The sequence below is a fragment of the Lagenorhynchus albirostris genome, chromosome 2 (genome assembly GCF_949774975.1).
Source record: "Lagenorhynchus albirostris chromosome 2, mLagAlb1.1, whole genome shotgun sequence".
NCBI classification, from domain to species: domain Eukaryota; kingdom Metazoa; phylum Chordata; class Mammalia; order Artiodactyla; family Delphinidae; genus Lagenorhynchus; species Lagenorhynchus albirostris.
This window is the reverse complement of record NC_083096.1, coordinates 146,173,446-146,194,078: the sequence shown is the minus strand read 5'-3', so window position 1 is coordinate 146,194,078 and position 20,633 is coordinate 146,173,446. Positions and strand designations below refer to the sequence as shown.

General features: G+C 49.0%; 2 protein-coding genes across 7 annotated transcripts in view; both read right to left on the bottom strand.

Annotated features, from left to right (window-relative positions):
* AGBL4 (AGBL carboxypeptidase 4) overlaps positions 1-20,633 on the bottom strand; it is a 1,285,194-nt gene that overhangs the window by 217,213 nt on the left and 1,047,348 nt on the right. The gene's annotated exons all lie outside the window — the stretch shown is intronic.
* The window catches only part of BEND5 (BEN domain containing 5), a 47,627-nt gene that overhangs the window by 10,698 nt on the left and 16,296 nt on the right, over positions 1-20,633 (bottom strand). For all 6 annotated transcript variants that reach the window (XR_009538935.1, XR_009538933.1, XR_009538934.1 and 3 more), the window contains exons 3-4: positions 18,875-19,259; positions 4,431-4,579 (exon numbers count right to left, since the gene is read on the bottom strand). Coding sequence is in view for 3 of the 6 variants with exons in the window: in XM_060140111.1 (XP_059996094.1) it covers positions 4,431-4,579; positions 18,875-19,259 (534 nt within the window). In the remaining 3 variants the exon portion in view is untranslated. The remainder of the gene's footprint in view (positions 1-4,430; positions 4,580-18,874; positions 19,260-20,633) is intronic.

The following is a 20,633-nucleotide window of genomic DNA, read 5'->3' as shown; positions in this document are numbered from 1 at the left end:
TGGAGGACTCTCTGGGGCTACCCACGCAAGCTTCCTGAGACAGGGGAAAACAAGGGGTGTGAGTTACGTTAAATGCAGAATCAGAAAGCCTTGGAGATGGAGGACAACTTCAGTTTTCCAAAGATCTCTGCTCTTTTCTAACCTGAGCCTTGCTTTCCTACAACCGTTTAATTTACTGTTCTTAAAAGAGAAATGGCAGTTATCTTAGCCAATGTTCTACAAGAGACAGGGGACACTAATATTTTTTGCGTACCTATAGTGAACTAGGTATTGTACTCTCAGTTTAGTTAATCCTCATAATGACCTTAAGAGATGGAAATAGGTAGAAGTAATTATTCCTACTTTACAAACAGGAACAGAGAGAGATTCAGAAGGACTCATTAGTTTTCCTAAGACATACTATCAGTACATTCTGGAATCAAATCCTATGACCCTGCAGCCCACGCTCTCCCGGCCTTCCTGCTGCCACCAGTGTCACGGTGGTGCTAATGGGGGTGGAAGCAAAGCAGATCAGTATTCAGATGGCTTTCCTCTTGAGTCTTCCTCTGTACCTGCCCGGCCACTGCCCTGGCCAGCACCCACTGCAGTTCACACTGCAGTCAGGGAACCTGGAGAAAAGCCACGGGCTGGCCTTCCTGCCTCCAGTCCCTGCCCGCTCCAACCCACGCTGTAAACACTGCCAGATTCATTCCCTAAAATACAGCTTTCCTTCTTTGACTAGATGACTTCCGCAGCCTTTCAACTCTGTGTTCTTATGTTAACCCTCTGGAATCTTGAACGGCTTCGTTTCCTGTCACCTCAAATCCAACCTCCTCAGGCGGCATTAAAGGTCCTCTAGAATCCTGTTTCCATTCAACCTGCTAATCGTACTATGTCCATCACTCAATGATGTCCCCAAACTCACTCATTTCCTCCTACTTCCAGTATGTGGCAGGTAACAGAAAGAGGATGGGCTCTGGAGTCTCCAGCCCTGTGTGAATCCTGGCCCTTCCACCTACTACCTGGGTGTCTTGGGCTAGTCACTTTACCTCTCTGAACCTTACTTTTCTCAGCTGAACCAGAGGCAGATCACCACCTAATTCATAGAGCTGTTTTGAGGATTCAGTGAGATAACATGAGTCAAACGTCAGAAGGACAGCACACAACCAGAAACTGTTACTTCCTTTGCCTTCTTTCCCCCATCCACGTCTCTGCTCATGCCTCTCTCCCACCCAGGGATGAGTGCCTTCCCTTACGCCTTCTGAAGCCTGCTAATCTTTCAAGCCCCGGTCCCCAAGGCAGGAAAACCTCCTTCACTTCTCCAGGGCTAAGCTCTATCCCTTCTGAATTTCTAGCCTACTGAGAGGCTTCACTACCTGATTCAGCCCCGCATCTCTGTGGGGAGAGGTCGAGGCTTTGCCTCCTTTGCCTCCTACAAAGTGATCAGGGCTAGTCTGAACACAAGGCAGTAAGAAACTGATGCACATATTTAATATGTCTTAGTGCCACTGGCTTTCAGTTCTGAAGAGCTGCTGTTCCTTGGAGAAGAAAATATTTTCTGACATGCATTCGAATACAAGGCCAATTTTACAGCACAGAAAGAAGTGGCCCTGGGTGAGACCAATCACAGGTATAGGTTGGGGCATTTGGGACAAGGGCTCCTGAGGTCAACAAAGCTCCGGGTCATGCCCCATTTTCAGGGGTGCAGAACAGACTGGAAAGAGCACTGACCTGGAAGCCAGGTGATCTGGCTTCTAGTTCCTGCCTGCCTGCCTCTGATCTGTTGTATAACTATAGATGAGCCCCTTCTCTGGATGTATTTCCCCATCTATCCCATGTATAAATTAGACTATTTAAACTTTAATGGTCTTTGCAGCTATATGAGTCAATGAGTTTTTGAAATAAAATATCTTAAGACAAAGAAAAGCAATGCACTTTAGCAAAATCAGAAAGTAGCTTTCCTGGCAAGCCCTATTCACATAAAGCCCCATTTGACCAAAATGTTAGCCTTATGCTTTCAAGGGAGGTTATTAAAAGTATGGCAACTGGTGGGATGGGACTTGATCAAAAAAATGTCTTTGTGAAATGTTATTTAGGACAAAACCAGTTTCCTGCTAGGAAATGGATCCCATCCCCATGCTCTAGGCAGCACAGAGATTAAGGCAGAAAGAAGGAAGGGTCAGAAATGACTGCAGAGCCAAGAACAATGATGGCTGCTTCTGGGATGTGGGGACTGCTGTTCTAGGAAGCTGCCATCCATTTCCAGTAAGTCTGCTTCCTTCCTCTCCCTTAATAAATTTCTCTGATTGCAAATTAGCTGCAAACAGAAGGCAGGTTAGTTTGATAGCAAAGTGCTGGCAATAATCGATGAAAACGGAAAGTTGGCACTTTAAAGATTTGTTGTGCAACTCGAGAGTGAAAAAATTAAATGACCTTTGAGAGACCCATTTTCCTGGAGGAAAAATGATCCTTTGCAAAAGAGACCCCCATAATGCTCAGAAACTGTCCGTCGGTCTTCAAAACAGGAGAGAAAAAGATTTCTCTTCGAAGCTGCTTAAAGAAAAAGTCTATAGTCATTCCACAACGTGATCATGACTAAAGAGAAGTCAACAAAGACAGAATAGTCTTTTCTTTATCTTCAGTTGGGAAAGGTTCACCAAACTTAGACACACAGCTTGAGTCACTGTTAATGTCTATGGAGAGAATCCATCTGATCCCATCTGGCACAGACAGAGACGCTGAGGCCCAGAGAAGGGAAACCCCACTCAGAGTCAACAGGCAGGACAAAGATAGAGCTAAGCTTAAACTCAGGCTCCAGGCTGCCTACTTCCACTCTGTCATGCCACCTCTAACCTGCAAAGCAGACTCTTTTTTTTTTTTTTTTTTTTGCGGTACGCGGGCCTCTCACTGTTGTGGCCTCTCCCGTTGCGGAGCACAGGCTCCAGACCAGGCTCAGCGGCCATGGCTCACGGGCCCAGCCGCTCCGCGGCATGTGGGATCTTCCCGGACCGGGGCACGAACCTGTGTCCCCTGCATCGGCAGGCGGACTCTCAACCACTGCGCCACCAGGGAAGCCCTACAAGGCAGACTCTTAAAGCTTGCTGGCTGCAGCAAGGCAAGGCAGAATGGGCCTATGGTTTGGCCCTCTGGGGGGAGGAAGTGCTCCACGGAGATGAGGGCAGCATCTCCAAGAGAGCCTGAAAGACTAACAAGTTTCATTTCCTTAGCTTTGGCTATTTGCTTTGGCTCAGTCTGGCCAGCTGCAGGGATGTATCTGGACAAACCCAAATAAAACAACCTTTTCTTTCTCATCAACCCACTGGGGAACAATACTGGGTAAACAGAGACCTTTTGAAGCATAAGGCAAGAAAAACAGACTGACACAGATGAGTCTCTGGGGAGAAGGAGAGGTGAGGTCTGTAATGTATGCCATGGTAGCAGAGAATATTACAGTAAAACTGCATCTGACCAGCGCCTAGACAAAGGGATCCAATGTATTTCCTCCAAGATGAATTCATTTGGATGTTGGAAGAATATTAGAAGTCTTCTCCCTGCCCTGCTACTATATCATCATGTGACTTTAAGACTTCCAAAGGCTATTCCATTACTTTTCACCCCTGTACTAATATAACTACTAATATTGCTTAAGTTTTCTTTCATAACATTTCTTCAAGAGTCTTACAAAAAAATGTGAGGAGTTATATGTGGTCCTAGGACTGTGGGCTAACCACGCTGAATGTACAACTTGAAAGCAGCTCAGGGGTAAGGAGCATGTCCCATTCACCTCTGTATCCCTGGCATTTAATTAATTTATTTTTTAAAGATTTTTTTTTTTTTTTTGATGTGGACAATTTTCAAAGTCTTTACTGAATTTGTTACAATACTGCTTCTGTTTTATGTTTTGGTTCTTTGGCCACGAGCATGTGGGATCTTAGCTCCCCAACCAGGGATTGAACCCGCACCCACTGGAAGGTGAAGTCTTAACCACTGAACTGCCAGGGAAGTCCCATGTATCCCTGCCATTTAGGGCGGGGCTTAGAACACATAGGTACTTGGTAAACGGTGAATGGATAAATATTGAGTCGTATCCATGTCTGTAAATCAGATATTTCTAGATCACCTTATAAATTTTATGCATCTGGTTTCATCGCATTATCATTTTAAAATACATTCTCACTAATAAGCTATTTTTAAATGTCAGTTTAGTTTTACAGTTGCTTTGGCCCAATATTTACCAAAAAAAAAAGAAAAAAAGGAAAAGGAAGAGAGAAAGAAAAAGTCCTAGTAAAGATCCACTAGTTATAACACATGGATTCTGGAAGCAGTCACTCAGGGCTAGGCCAGGAGGCCAACTGGCCAGGCTGTGTCTCGGGAAGCTCCCACCATACTCTCCATCTTCACACTGACTAACCAACACTTGCAGGGAATGGATAGTGAGCTTGAAACACTACCTTGCCATTGTCTAGGATATACTTGTCCATGACAGGTGCAGGAGCGGGGTAATAGGACGACGTATTTGCTTCCTCACTGAAAGTGCTCCGTAACTCCGGCTCGGGCTCGAGACATTCTGACTTTACTTTTTCCAAGTCAATGGCGGGACCTAGGCAGTTAAGAAAAGAGATCTGTCTAGAACTCCAAGGAAAAGAAAAGGCAAATATTTTAACTAGGCATCTATCAGCACATAGCGGCACACAAAAAATATGTTGGCTTATTTTTGTCCATTGGACTACACTTAAACCCAAGCTTGAAAATAATATGAGGTATGAATGTCACGGGAAAAGGTGGAAAACTGGAAGACAAGAATGGACGAGAAGCTAATTAAGCATGAATGAGAAGCAGTCTTCTAGGGTGTCACTGTCTGAATGAAAACACAGGGGACTCGACTTCCTGCAGAGGAAAGAGGTCCTGTTAAGACTGGGGTGGAGACCGGGTGGCAAAGACTCCAGTATGCAAACTGTGTATTTGCCAACACCCCATCTCTGCAGCCTATGCGAAGTAGGCCACGGCAGAAGATAGGAAAGCGGTGGGGGGCGGGGAGAAATGCAAGGGCCTCCCCCTCCCACCAAGACCTAGTATCTAGGCAGGAGCATTTCAACCAAGAAATTAAAATACAATACAGATTAAGCCCCTGATTGCCTGAACCAGCAGCTACCCTGATTTTTATTTTAATGCAATGAACACAAATTATGCACGGTTTAAACTGTGAAAGGCAGCTAGATAAATGGTGGTGGTTTCTAAGGGGGATATTTTCTTCTCCATTAGCTTTTAAAAATGATGGACTATTTTTCAAATCGCCTATTGTGTCTTGATTACCAAAGGGCAGAGAAACAGGATGAAAATGAGTAAATAAGGCCAAATGACTAGATTAACTTTTGCAGGAGAGCAACTCCAAAGGCCAACGGAGAGTTTAGCATCCTGGAAATTCTCCCTATGCAAATACTTCAGGGTTCAACGGGAGCAGAAGTTCAGCTACTGCCAAAGCCGGTCCCCAGGGCTGTGCATATAACTTAAGTAACCAATGGGTTTCAGGGTCCAACCTTCCCTTATCCCTACCATGTGGGCCACTTGGGACAGAGCTCTTTGTGTACTGAAGCCCTCACCAACAATCTGGCTGCAATTCTATGTTCAACTGCCACGCCCTTGCTTTGGCTGGTGGTCGGGAAGGTATTGGTGATTCTGTTACAAAAATTCCTCATGACAGGGCTTCCCAGAACAAGAGTATCATTCCTGAGTTGCTGGCCGCTGCCATCTGCAAGACAGATCTCTGCAGTCTCCAATATTTAAGTTTGAACACACAAAGCTGAACGCAGCATGGCTGGGGAGTAGCACAGCGTTGACAAAAAAGGAGGGCTCATCTTGGGAGACCATCTCCCCATTCTGCGTGACCTACTCAAGAGCTGGGCCTAAGGCTTATTCTTCTTTGTCCCCAGCACCTGGAATGAGGAGGTGCTCTCTGAATGTTTGTTAAATGAATAAAAGAATGACAAGAACGAATGAATAATTCTAAAGTTTCAGAAGCAGATGCCAAACTTGATCTTCTCTCTGTGTGAGATCTCAGTTGCATTTCTGAGATATAAGCAAACTCAAGTGGAGCATTTGATCTTTTCTTAGATCAGGGAAGAAGTAATTACTTCAGTTTCCCCAAAAGGGCCTGGCCAAGTTGGCATCTGAGGTCTCTTCCTGCTCTGACATTCAGCAACACAGAAAAAGGAATGGGCTGAGAGGGGGTGGTCCATGCAGCCACTGGAGCACAGGTAATCTTTGGCAAGATAGCCTCCCTCCTCTGGAGCCTCCTTTTCCTTCTATGAGAGGAAGGTGTTGGAGAAGAGATCGAATCCATCTCAGCTCTGACTCTGCCTAGTTCTCTCCCATCCATCTCCACAACAGCTGCTAAAGAGATCTACTCACGACTAGGTCCTTCCTGGCTTAGGCTCCCATTCTCCTCAAAATTAAGTTGCACACCATAGATAGCCTCCTGAAGGCCCAGAAAAACCAGCCTCCTCTCTAGGTCTGACACTCGATTCCTGCTCTCCCCTGACACTGCTCACGCCCCCCAGATGCTGTGTTGTCCCAAGCCTCTGAGCCTTTGGATGTGCTATTGTTTTGGCCTTGAACGCCCCCTCATCTGCCTGCCAAGCCCCTGGTCAGACTCCAGAACAGAGCTTAGGTGTCTCTTTCGTGAGGCCTTGCTCTGATCACTACCAAGTAGGGGGTCTCTAAATTGTAAATACTTCCAGCAAGTTGTACTTGCAATCATCGTCCAATCTGCTGTCCACATCAAACTGTGAAGCTCTTCAAGGGCAAAGTTTCACTCTCTTTGCAATCCTGGCACCTAGGGCTAGGCCTGGCACGTTGCAAGCTCTCAGTAAATTCTTCATAACATGAGAGGGGAGAGAAAGTTGTGGGCAAGAAAGAGGCTTCAGTGGGCTGGAGCAGAGATCCTGAAATAAAGCCCTGCTGCTGAGTGGAGGTGCTTGGGGGCGGTGGCCGGGGTGGGTGGGAGGGAAGCTGTTACCAAATATCTGAAACCTGTTTGCAGCCGTGAAGTAGAAGCGAGGGCTGTGAAATAGAAATTGGAAACATCTAGCCAAGGGGACGGACAGTTCAGATGGCTACAGGGGGACACGTGAGGGACATCAGAAAGAGCAAGGGCTGAGAGCAAAAGGTCACCTCTCTGGCTCCACCCTCCGCTGGTCCCCTCTTCCAAGACTCCGTTCTGAAGTGGCCTAACCAGGTCCTTCGGACGCTCCCCTCCCCCGATGATAGTCAGATGCACTCATTTGTTTCTATGCCTGCCCCTCACTAGACCACCGTGAGGCCTGAGGGCAGGCAGAGGCTGCGTCCTTTTACCTCAGAGAGCAGGGCTCCACCCAATGCCTGGTTCCAATTCAGTCCTCCACAGGCAATTTTACACATCAGTAATTACTTAACCCTTCTGACTCTGTTGCCTCACCTGAAAGGAGGGATGACAACAGCGACTTGGCCAGACTGAAGATGAAACGAGTTACATAGGAAATGATTAATCCAGACTCTGGCATGAAGCAGGTGCTCAGTAAACAGTGGCTCTCCCCCACTGCCCCTCCCCCACACGAGGCTCATACTGGGTGCTCAGTCAGTCAGTGCTAGTCCCTGGGAGCCAGGGCACTGCTGGTCTTCTTTTGCCCCAAGTGCCTAGCACAGGCCCAGCCCAGAGCAGGTGCCTGCACTCCGCAGCACACCCACGCTAGGCTCCCCTGTGCTGGTCTCCTCAGGGACCAACGGAGTTTTGTCAAATACTGAGGCTATCGTACTGGGATCTTCTGGCTCTCAAGGAACACTATTTCCTAACGTACCCGATCAGCACTGTTTAAAATACCTGGTGGCTGCCAGGGATTTTTTTTTTTAAAAAACTTTATTGGAGTGTAATTGCTTTACAATGGTGTGTTAGTTTCTGCTGTATAACAAAGTGAATCAGCTATACGTATACATATACCCCCATATCCCCTCCCTCTCACGTCTCCCTTCCCCCCCTCCCTATCCCACCCCTCTGCACCGCTCTCCTCAACTGCCTCCTCTGGCATTGTATACAGAAGGTACCTGGTGCCTCAGCAAGGAGGAGAGACCAACCAAAGGCTCATCTTGGAAGGGGTGTCTCAGGAGACCTGGGTGGGATCCAAGTTGCGTGACCTGAGACACGCCACCTCACCTCTCTGAGCCTCAGCTTTCCTACCTGTAAAATGGGGACTTGCCAATAGCCACCTGATAATGCCTCTGGAGAGACTGGCACTGAGGCAGGCATAGAACAGAGGCTCCAACACAGGCTCAGAAAATGGCAGATGAATGAAGGAATGAATCAATCAGGAAAGCAGGGTGTTCAGTATTACAGAATCAGAGAGAAAAGGAACAAAAAGCATGTGGTTTCTTTGGGGAGAGGAGGGAGGGCCTCTAGTGCTTTTAATTTAAAAAGGAGAAAAAACACTTCATTGCAAATTTTAGTAGGCTCCACTATGATGTTGGCAATTTACATCTCATTACAACAAACGCTTCAGATTGCTGTTTTGCTTTTAAAAATTTCTGAGGCATTGTTCTCCTTGAAACATACGTGACCAAATTAGCCACAATAATAAGCACTTGCGCTAAGAGACCGCATTGCACGATCTGGTGCAGATATTTTAAGTAACAAAGGAACTTTTTTCACTTGTGGGAAGAGTAGGAATCAAAAAAAAAAAAAAAAAGCCTTTTGATCCACTTCAGGTTTATTTTGGAGAAAATATACCTTCCATGGAGAGAAACCTCTCAGCTGGGTAAAGAAAGCTTTTGAAGGAGTATAAAAGATAGTGCATGTCTTTTCATTCAGTCATTCATGAGCCCATTCATCACACAGTCCCTGACAGCAGACCAAGATGGAGCCCTGGAAGAGGCACTGGGGACCCAGAGACAAATACAGCACGTCCCAATTCTGGACAAGTTGAGAATGTAACATGTAAAACTCTTATTACACAGCATACAAATAGCTGTGAGTTGATGGACAAATACTGGGTTTAGTGCTAGAAAACCTGGTGTAAATCCTGGTTCTATGGTTTCCTCTACTTCTTTAAGCCCCCGAGGCCTCTCCCATGGGAGTCGTGGCACACAGTAAGGGGCCTGGTAAACGCTAACTGGCACAACAAATAAATAAAGTTACACCATTCTCTGTTCTTGTCTACCTTCAACTGGACTAACGCTATTCTTCCTCAAAACCTGTCTAAAAAATTAATGCTTATGTTACTTCCAGGAGGCTTAAAAATCGCCTATATCTTCAAAATGTGTGTTTGGACACTAAATACCATTTCTGATTTCGGCTGAAACAAAAGAGGCTAATAATATTAGATTTTTTTCTGAAAAAGTACTAAAGCCTTCCATTCATTTCTTCAAGTAAACAGGAAGTTTCTCTGCTATAGGTATAGTTCTAGTTTCTTCCTAAATGCAAAATGAATCAAGTCAAAATACTTAAGGCATACCCCTACCGTAGCACAGAGGCACACTGGGTTTGGCCAAAAAAAGATGATTACACTTGTTGAAAAGGACCTGAGCATGGGAACAGCTAGTAGCAATGAAGGAGGTAGTACACAAAGGCCTTGGAAAGAGACAGCGGCAGGTGGATCCCCCTCTGTGGGCCCCAGCATCCCCTCTCAAAAGGCATCGGCCACTCTCATCTGCGGCCGTAGCTGCGCATCTGTTTCTTAGCCCCGTTGTGCTTCCAGTGAGGGCTGGGACAAATGTGGTCTCATTCCTTCAGTGAGAATCTACTAGGCACCTACTAAGTGCCAGGCCTGGGTTAGGCGGCTTTGAGTGATGTGCAGTCCAGTAGTGGAAAGACATAGGCAACAGATCATTACCATCCTGACAAGGGTAAGGACAAAGACTTGGGAACAGAAGCAAAGGACAGGGTGCTACACTGGAGGAGACTAGGAAGCCTTCAGCAGGACGGTCACCAGCTTCTGTGCTGGGGCCTGGAACGGGCTGGGAGGGCTGGGGTGGGGCAGTTATCTTCATATGGGAAGGCAAGCGGCACATAATGGAGGCTCACTGACCGACCAGGAAGTGGGCAGCAAGATGATCTGCACAGGTTTGGGGAGGGAGAGGTCCCCACTGGCTCCGGGATCGTGGAAGGCTTTAGGGAAGAGGTGAGCTCCGACTGGAGCCTGATGGGTGATAAGGTCTAGGGAAGGTGGAGGGCTGGTCAGGCAGGGGGATGGCATCTCCATCAGCAACAGCTCCTCAGGTCCTTCCCCCATCCCTCCCCATTTTCTGAGGGCCCTTTGTGCGTGAAGGCTGGGGTGGGCTTTGCTGGGCAAAGGCAGGAGAGGCTGTTCTAGCCTGAGGTACTGGGTCGGACAAAACCCCTGCAGCTCATGTGGATGCCCTCACAGTGGGGCGGGTCCCTCGGGGAGTCAGAACCGCAGAGCGGAGGTGGAATGGATCTAGAGAGCCCCCTCTCCATGGGGTAGAAGCCCAGGAAAACTGGGGTGGCAGGAGCTGGCCCAAATCCCTAGTCGTGGGGGTCAAGGTATTTTCCCCACTGTGAGGAACTGTAGATGCCCATTTCAAAGGACATATTTGCTTCTCCCTGAAAAGGAAAGGTGACCAACACTCGCTGAACATCTTCTTTGTTAGTACCTTACATTGAAATACCTATCGTTTAAACCTTTTAATCTTGACACCCCAGTGTCAAGTTACTATTTGTTTACCATCTTCCTGGTTAGGACGGAAACTCTGAGGACAGCTACTGTCCTGGTCACGGCTATATCCCCAGCACCCAGCACGATGTCCCTGGCCCACAGCGAACACTCATTAAACATGTGTTGAATGAAACAGGTTAATCCTCATGGCAGTCTTGCAAAATCTATCTTATTATCTTTGTAGATGCTCAGAGAGGTAAAGTAACTTGCTGAAAGTCAAACAATTCAGGGTTGCTAGACTCCCAAAGGCTTGCTCTCTCCCTACACCTCTTCGGCTGACTGCAGTTTTCGGACTGCACGGGCTTCTCACGTAATGCCCACTCTGTGGGACACCCTCAGCTCATCTCTGACCTTCTCTCACCTTCCTAGGGTGTCTGTGAAGATCCACAATCGTGCAGGGGGGCAGCTGGGAGGAGAGGGTATCACCAGGATTCATCTCACCTCTAGGAGCTCTGAGCCTACCCCCTGCCAGCTGGTGGCCAAAGCTGGGCTGGTTCTTCATCTATGGTTCTTCCACCTTCCTCCCTGCCCAACTGTCTGGACTCAGGAAGCATCCAAATGGCAAGGATATGCGGAACATCACGGGCCTGCGCTGCCAGACAGGCACTGTGTGCATATGACATGGCCTTTGGTTCTGGACCAGAACTGGCTGGGTGGGAAGACTGAGGGGTTGTGGTGGGAATAAGTGGGGCAGGCGGCGTAAGGGCCGCCCTCAGAAGCCTGCAGGGCTGCCACGGGCACAGTGAGCACCTGCGGGCAGGAGTTACGGAGGGGCGGGGGGGGCAGAGTTTCACCACACGGCTGACATCTCCCAAGCAAGTCAATCCATGGCTTTGGCTTTGCTGGCTCTTGCCTTCAGGCCATGAGCCCTTCGAGAGCAGGAACGATTTGATCTCCTTGGTTCAGAGGAAGAGGGTGACTCCGAGGTTGAGGGACTGCACCCCAGGCCACTCCAGTGGGGAGGAGCCCCTGTGCGCCACGGGGCAGTTCCCAGGTGCTCTCACCCGCTTCTGCAGCCTTGTCTGTCCCTCCTACCTACTTCTCCTCTGCGCAGTCCAGTCAGAAACCACTTGTGGTTCCTGGATGAGCCAGCCTCTCTCGTAACTCCATCAGGCTCTCCTGTCATCTGGACACGTTGACTTCCTCTCTCTGAGCCCGCATCCTCATCTGATGATCCTATCTACTGCTGAGGTTGTTTTCTGTGTGGAAAGCACCTAACGGCAGGCTCAAAGCAGGTGTTCAGAGGGGCCAGCCACTGCCCTTAATAAGGAGCCCTTCCCCATCTCGCCCACTTCCACCTGCTCTGACTGGCAAAGCCAGCGGAAAACAAGCCTGCCACACAGCCACACCGAAGCCCACGACCAGCAAGGCAAATCCCTGTTTCAAGTGGGAAGCACAGTCCTGTTCTGGCAATGAAGAGAAGCCCAGTGACTCCTGCATGTCCCGGCTCCCCGAGCAGGAACAAAGGGACAGCCTGGAGTTGTCCCTCAGCCCCCTCCCCATTGCCCCAGAGAAATGAACGCTAGGGAAAAAGAGGAAGGAGGGTCCTGGACTGTCCTGCCACTCTGAAATCAGCTCTTAGAACAAGCTAGGATGAACCGTGGCTAATGTGTTGATTCAGTCAGGAGTGCAGAAAGTCCTTCAAAGTGGGAGACGGCCAATACCTTTAAGAGAAACAATTCCAGTTCTCACTGCTAGACCTTTTCCTGCCACCCGGGGTTAGGAGGCCCTGGGCATAGCGGTTCGGGCCCTACTCCATCAGTAAGCGAGGCAGTGGCAGGCTGTGGACCTCCTGGGTCACGGGGACACCACTCATCCTCTTAGCCCTCTCTCAAAGCCCAACTTTTGTGAGCACTCCTGTGTATTGGTGAGAGTGAACTGAAGGCTGGAGGAGGTGGAAAAGAGCTCTGAGTGGAACGGGCCCCAGGAGGAGAGCCGTGACGAAGAGAAAATTGAGCCAGAAACAGTGATGTCTGAAGAATCAAGGGGGTCAAAAGGAGGGCTTGAGGACTGGAGATAGGAAGACTGGAATTCTGCCCAGGAAAAGAGGGAGAGTTCAGTAAACCACAGACCAGTGAGCTTGAAATCAAGTCCAGGCATACCTATAAAATAGATGATTCAAATATGATTTCTGAGGACTTACAAGGGAAAGTAGCAATCTCCAGGAGACAGGAGGGGTTGACCAAAGATTAAGATACGCCAAGACAACCACATCCGTGCTCTGCTGCAGGACAATGATTGCCTATGGCGTGCCAAGCACCATATACACATTATCTCAGGCGAATCCTCAAATGATCCTACATCATTAATGCTGGACCCACTGAGCACTTACTATGTGCCAGCCCCTGGGTGGAAGTCTTTTCATGCATTTGCTCATTTAATTCTCTTAAGAATCATAAAGGTTGGTACTGGCATTGACCTTGCTTTTTGGATGAGGAAACTACGGCCCAGGAAGTTTTAAGTAACTTGCCCAAGGTAACAAAATCAGACTACGGAAAAGCCAGGGTTCAAAACTCCAGTATTTCTGGCCTCAGGGCCCATGCAGGCTCTTAGTCACTGACCATGCTCTCCGGGCCTGTATGTGGTAGGCATTAAGATGTTCATTCTACAGAGGATAAAACAGAGGCTGAGAAGGGTTAAGTCATTTTGCTTGAAGCTGCGCAGTTAAAGGATTAGAGCCGAGGTTCAAATCCAAGCAATATCTGCTGCCAGAGCCCGCGGTGCCTCCAGTACAGGGGGAGCCGGCAGGAGGCACTGGCTGACGTCAGCTGCCTTCTCAAAGGCACTGTCGGAGACCCGTGCTCAGAGTCCAGCTCAGGCCGCGCAGGACCTTCAAGATCAAAGCTGGTATTTTAACGGACCTTGGACGGAGCACAAGGCACGAGCCCAGAGGGGAACAGAGGTGATAGAAACCCAGCTCTAAAGAGGCAGGACAAATTTGCGGGCCACAGTGGCTTTCTCCTTCAAAAGTTTCAACTAGCTTGTGATCTGGCCGACAGGGACATACGTTATCTCTTCTTTTTGCCTTCTCCTCTCTCAGATGGAGATGATAATCCTTACCTGGCCTTGCAATAAGGCTATCGGAATGGTCCAATGAGATAAAAATGTCAAGGTCTTTGAAGCCCGTGAAGTGTCTTGTACATGTGAATTACTGATATTCTCCTTCTCATCTATGCCTCTTCTGGTCAGAGCTCATCGGCTCCACCTACATTCCCCACAAAGCACACACAGAATGCAAAGCCATCATACGCCTCCCCCTGCAGCTACGGCATTTGCTCTGTTCTGTCCGGTGTACAGGGCTGTGCCCCGCCTCGGGCTGTGTGTGCAACTTGAAGGCAGGGATTCCGTCTCCTCCTCTGTGTCACTCACAGAGCCCTTTCCAGCCTCAGTTGAACTAATGTTACCTGAATCACACCGGAACGATTTTAACTATCTAAGCTGTACTGAGAGTGCTAAAAGCTGAGGGTGACGTCTAAGCCTCGGTCTTTGACCTCTAAGAGCAAGGAATCTGGCTGAGGGGAAACCAAGACAGACGCTAGCGTTTACTCCTTCTCATATACCAGAGCCTTGCGACTAACTGGCTTTCACTGTTCTGCTACCCCTCACCCCCTTGGAATTCTCTGAGACTACCAAGCCCTGGTTTAATAAACACCACTCTCACTCTAGGCTCGTGAATGTTTTAGAAAGGGACTTTCTACCAACATATTTCCAGCACCTAACACAGTCCTGGCACAATGGCTGCCCTTAATAAATGATGAATGAATGAAAGAATAAATGAATGCACATACACGCAAATAAATCTGCACTTTATAAAGTAGAAGATCTTCATGCCTTTTGTGTCCTCAGCACTCATCTCTTTGGGAGAAGGCAAACAGGAAAGGGCAGGAAAGGAGAGAGAGACTGGTGTTTATTGAACACTTACAATATGCTGGTCACAGGGCTTTATTCTTTACATATGCTTCTTCCTTTAATTTTGACACCACGACAGAGGCTCCCAGCGAAGGGACTCTCTGGGTTAGAGAGCGAGGTTCCTTCCCATCAGAGAGGGCGGACTCCCATGCTAAGATCATACAGAAGGAAAGTTCTACTTTACAGAGAGATGTCCTTTGGGAGGATTAGGCTGGGGGGGGTCACCCCCACGTCAGTGACAGTGAAGTCCAAGGGCTAAAGAAGGGCATGTGGGCAAGGGCCCAGAGAGAGGCTCCCAGGACCAGCTGTCAGGAGACCCCTGGGAATAGGCTTGAGGCACTTTCTGGGCTTGTTTCCTCATCAGCAACGTGAGGGCAACACCCTATATCCTGTCTAAGCCCGTTCACAACTCCAAGGCTCCAAGTTCTAGAGAATTTTTTCTGTTAAATCCATCTTGTGTTTATTCGTGGAATGAATGAAAGAATGAATACTCAAATGAAGAGGTGAGTCAGCCAGCGAAGTCTCTCCAACAGCTTCTTATACCATCTTGCTGCTGCTCCCGCCCTTCTGCCCCTACCCTCCACCGGCTGCACCATTACAACTCCTGGCTGCCAGAGGACCTGCTCGCCACTCCGAGGTGCCCCTCGGGCTCAAGAGGTCAGGCTCTGGCTCTCTGCCCTCTCCCATCTACAGACTGTAGGATCCCAATGCCTGGGGAAGTCAGCAATGATTCTTTTTAAAACTGAGCATCCCTGACCTGTGGATGGTCCAGCACCCAAGATGGACAAAGATCCTTGAGATGGGGCGCCTGGCAAGGTGGAAGGGAGAAAATACACAAGGGGAGGCCTCCAAGAGCAATGCTTGAGCTGGGCGCAGGGGGCGGGCAAGGATGGTGCAGCCCAGGCCACCCATCAACCCCAGGCTGGAATGTGCTGCTGAGAAGCAAAGAGGGTCTTTCAGTCCCTTTCTGGCTCTTCTCTGCCTTGTTATAGGTTTCTTGGGGGTGTGTACAGTGCAGGAGCCGTTACAGCAGGGGGTGTTTTCCCAGACTCAATCAGAGAGCCTTCCACCTTCAAATGTTAGCCCCTTCCCCAAAATTCGGTACACTGCATTTCAATCACATGCTTACGTGTTTACCTCCATCACTACGCCCTCCCCAGCTTCCAATGTCTTAGTCTTCTTTGTATCTCCCCAAGTTCCTAAGCCCAGAAAGCACGTGGTCAATGTGAGCTGACTGACTGAATGAACAAATACATATGTAACTCCTTTGCTCTTCTATGATAGAAGACCTTGAGAGGCAGAGAAGTTGGTTAACCTACTCAAGGTCACACAGCCAATTACTGGTTAGGAGAGTCAAGAGTTAAAAACCAAATCAGTCTCTGTCTTAGCCCCTCCACGAAATGGTATGAAAAAGGAGCTAATGGTAATTCAGCATCAACAGAATGCCAGACAGTATGCTGTGTATCCCTGTGCTGTGAGACGGGCATTATTATTTCCATTTTACGGATGAGAACACCAAGTCTCAGAGAGGTACCCTCTGCCTAGATTGCTCCTTGCTCTTCCCACCCACTCACTCCTGCCTGGATAACAAAAATGCATCCTTCAGGCTCCAGCTTAGAAGTCGCTTCCTTCAGGAAGCCTTTCTTCCCCGATCCCCCACATTCGATGGATGCTGCCCCTCTGCTGTCCCACAGCAGAGCTTCTAGCCCTGTGCTGGCACTGTGCCAGTGGCTGTCTCCCGTATCAAGCTTTGAGCTCCTCAAGGGGAGTGGGCAAGGGCGGTATCCTGAATGTACTGCACTTTAACCACTAGGCAAAATGCCTGGCGCACAGCAGAGACCAGTCAATATTTGTGGAAGAAAGGAGGGAGGAGGGAAGAACGCAAGGAAAGAAGGCTCCCAAAGCCACAGCGTTGGGAAGTGGGGAAGTTGGGTTTAAATCCAGCCCTATCTGGTTGCAAAGACTGGACTAGAACAGACTAGACTACATCCATGAAAACATACAAGCTCCCCTTAGAGTAGGGAGCCTTTTACTACACTCTTGTGGATTTATCTTAGAATGTGGCACATTATCATTTTCTGATTAACAAGGGCTCATCGATGGACCTTAAGCTTTCACAGGTCACGGAGAACAGGTGTGATTTTCTGGGACACCCATGGTCCCTGGAACAGAAGGCACTGCACATAGTGGGTGCTTTACGCATACTTGTGTCTTGAGCTGATTTACAGTCAGTCCATCCCACTGTGATGACGACAGTGACTCAGATCAGAGAAGAGCCAGCCACTGGCCCTCAAGATGACATTCAAGGCCTGTGGGGTGGGAGTGCCTGGGATGATCAAGACACTGAAACTGTGGTCGGGGCCAAGTTTGTCTAAGTGTTTTAAGACTAAAGAGGAACATGCTGACACAAAAGGCAGTGTCTTACTGCCCCAGAGGGCTAGGAGTGGCTTCTGGAGTTTAAACTCAGGTCATCATCATACAGAACAGGCAGTTTCCCTGGGAGCTGAAATAATGACGTGGAGAGTTTTTGTTGTTAGTATGCTTTGTTCCCCTCCCACCCTCCACCCCAAAGAAGTTTACATACGGCGTAGCATACAGAGTGCAAGGAAAATAAAAATTATTCATCCGAAGACCAGGAAAACACTTTTTCTCTCTGAAAACCTCAGTTCTCTCCCACCTCCCACCCCGACTCCAAGATCAATACAGTTTTCACACTTTTTTATAGTTAGGGTTTCTCTTTGAGATTTTATTTTGATAAAAAAATTTTAATAAGTTTTTACGTCGCACACCGCATGTGACCTCTGGTGTCACTGTGCGCCTCTAGGGGCTATGATTTGGCAGAACGGCCAAGGCGGAGTCAGGGGGTGGGGGCATGACTAGCCTAGGAGTTGGGGATACGGTTCGAGGTGAGCTCTGCCTCTGCCTCCCCAGGTGACTCTGCCTAAGTCCCAACCTCAGCTTCCTTCTCTGCGACAAGGGCATGAAAAGGCCTCTTGACCGACTCCCTAGGCCACCCTGAAGATCTACTGAGGCACTGCCTTGGGGACATACTCTAGGTAGTAAAAGGCACCTGTAAATCTAAGTAAGGTAGCACTTCTATCTGAACATCAAAGAGAAATGAGGCTTTACATGTCAACCTGTTATCTAGATAACACAAGCCTCCCTTCTTGAGTATGAAAGTGCATTTGATTTAAACTTCGGGGATGGCACTTGTGTCTCTAGACTAGGCTCTTCCCTTTTTGAAGCCAAGAACACTGATGCAGGTTTATTAATGACTGTCCGCAGGGCACATGGAGGCTATGAACTTGGATTATACTGATTTGCTCAATACTGACTGGCCTCTAGTTTGTACAGTCCTGGATTCTTGTGTTCTGAAAGAGCATTTCTGTCTTTTCCTCTCAGGTAAGGAGTCATTTCTCCCTGCTGGCAAAGCTGCTCCCTTTCAGATTTCCCTTGATTCCTGCTTCTAAACCACGTCAGATGTGAATATCTAAAAACCTAGTTTGTTAAATTCAGTTGCAATATAAGAGCCTATCAAGTTCTTCTATGAGCAAACCTGAGGAGTTTTATACATCTTTACATTAATCTAAGGTCGTGTGCCTCCCTGCTCAAAACCTTTTTAATTTTTCTCATTCCTACCAAAACAAGTCCAGACACCCCAGGCTGGTATAGTTTTCAAGGCCTTCAATCGCCTGTTCTTAAACTACAGTTGCAGTCTCTCTTCTCAACACCCCAGTGAGACTGCTGCCCTCTGCTTCCTCTTGTGCCTTGAAAGCCCGCCCACCCTTCAAGGCCCACCTCCTTCCCGAAGTCTCCCTCAGTTACAAATAGCCTCACTCCATCCTTTGAACTCTCCTGTCATCTTATCCACGTCTCTCCTGCGGCACTGATCACTTTCTGACTTAAAAGTAGTACATTTGCCGGGATGCTGTCTAGCTCTCTTTACTATCCTGAAACCCCCTTGGAGAGGTTTCCTATTACCCCTGGTCCTGCCTCTTGCCACGTGGATGCATAAACGAGTGGTGGCAAATACGCTGCCAGCTCTCGTTCTCTGAGCCCCATTTCTTGACGTTGCCCGCTGTGCTCTGGAGAGCTAAGGCTGCCGCACGCCGAAGCTCCTGTCAGAATGGCTCCGAGAGGGGAGTGGCTCTCCCTTGGGGTAACTCTGCCCTTCCCTCGCCTCAGGGAAGCTCGGCCTGCCTGTCCCCGGTGCCCTCCCGGAAGGGGGGCGGCACACGCCATGCCCCCGCGGGGAGTGGCAGGCGGCCCGTGGCGGGAGCACTCACCGCTGCCCAGCCTCAGGAGCAGCACGTCCTGCAGCCTCCGGTTGAGGTCGCGGAGCTCCTTCATCTCGGACACCAGCGCCCCGTACTCCTTGAGCTTCTTAGCCTGCTGAACCAGCTGCCTGCGAGTCCGCTCCAGCTCCTGCTGGAGGTGGCGCATCTCGTCCTGCTGCTGCTGGTAGTTGCGCAGCAGCTCCTCATACAGAGCCCGGGGCACACCGGCGTCCTCCAGACTGTCCATGTCCTCTGGGCCCGGTGAGGCCTCCACGAAGACCTCTTCCGGACATGTGCTGTGGCCCAGGCTCAGGCCGTTCTGCTTCTCCAGCCGGGCCACCACTGCCTCGATGCTCTTGTGCGCCGCTTCACTCGGCTTCCGCCCCTCGGGTCTCTGTGTAGGACAACGAGAATCAGTTCAGGCAAGGGCAGCTGGGACTTTCTTGGGCTGCGGCTCAATATTTCCCCAGACAATCCTAGAATCACAGAACCACAGAACATCAGTGCTTGGAGAAACTTGCGCAGACACGTAGTCAAAGCCCTTCACTTTACAAAGGGGGAAACAGAGGTCCAGAGTGGGGAAGGGTCTCGCCCCAAGTCACAGTCAGTTAGTGGCAGAAGCAGGACTCTGGTTTCCCAGGCCAGCACTTCTTCCGTTCCATCACTCTGCCTCTTGGGTGCATGTTATAATATCATGACTGCCCTCCCCAACTCCCCAGCCTCCCACCCTACCCACAGGGCCCAGGCAGTGATCTGCTCACAGGGAGTATTCAGTGTGTATTTGTGGAGAATCAGTAACAAATCAGGCCAGGCCTAGCCATCCCGGGGGAGCCATCACTCAAACCTCTTCAACAACAAAAACATAAAAGCCCCTCCCCCCTGCTCCCCCCCACACAGAAAAGGGCATTCCACCAAGTAAACTTTTCCTCAGGAATGCTGTAGTTGGGAAGGGTGCTAAGGACTCGAATCTAGGGCAGGAATCATGTCTTACTTTCTGTTCCTCCACTGCCTACTCAGAACTGGCACTTGGCAGGGGCTGGATAAATGTTTACGTAACTGAAAGGTTCAAAGAACGCTAGCACTGGAAGGTTCGTTCTGGTTAACTCCCTCATTTTACAGGTGAGGAAACTGAGGCTCAGAGAGGGGAAGGACTACACTCAGGGTCACACGGGGAGCTACGGAGAGAGTCAGACCCGGAACCTGAAGCCCGACTTAGAGCACTAGGCTCCTTCCCCCACCTGTGTTAGCCTCTCCTTGGACTCTGGCCAGGTTGAAGCTCAGCAAGAAGTGGATACAGAGAGGACAGTTTAGTGAGAAGACAATTATCTAGGACTACCCAGGAGCTGGGGTTTCAGCTGCCTGAGGCCAATTCCAGCTCAAGTGGACAGAGCTCCCACTGAGGGGAAGTGGGAGTTAGAGGACCAGTGCAGGAGGGCTGTAGGAGCTCTCCTGACGGGGGCACTTGTGGGAGATGCAGACAGCTGGAGATACCAGATTCCAGACAACTTAACTGTGTCCGGTCAAGCCTGCCTTAACCTCTCAATGAGTTCCTGAAAATTTTGGAAAAAAAAAAAAAAAACATGACTCTGAGATTAGGTTACATGACAAAATCCTATCCTGTCATTTATCCACTGGGATAAAGTGCTGCTGGTAGTCTAGATGAGTTTATTCATTAAAATTATAATGATCACTTTGGATACCCGTCTGCATCACTACACTGTGAGACCACTAAGGGCAGTGACCATGTCTGTCTAATCTCTATGACCCC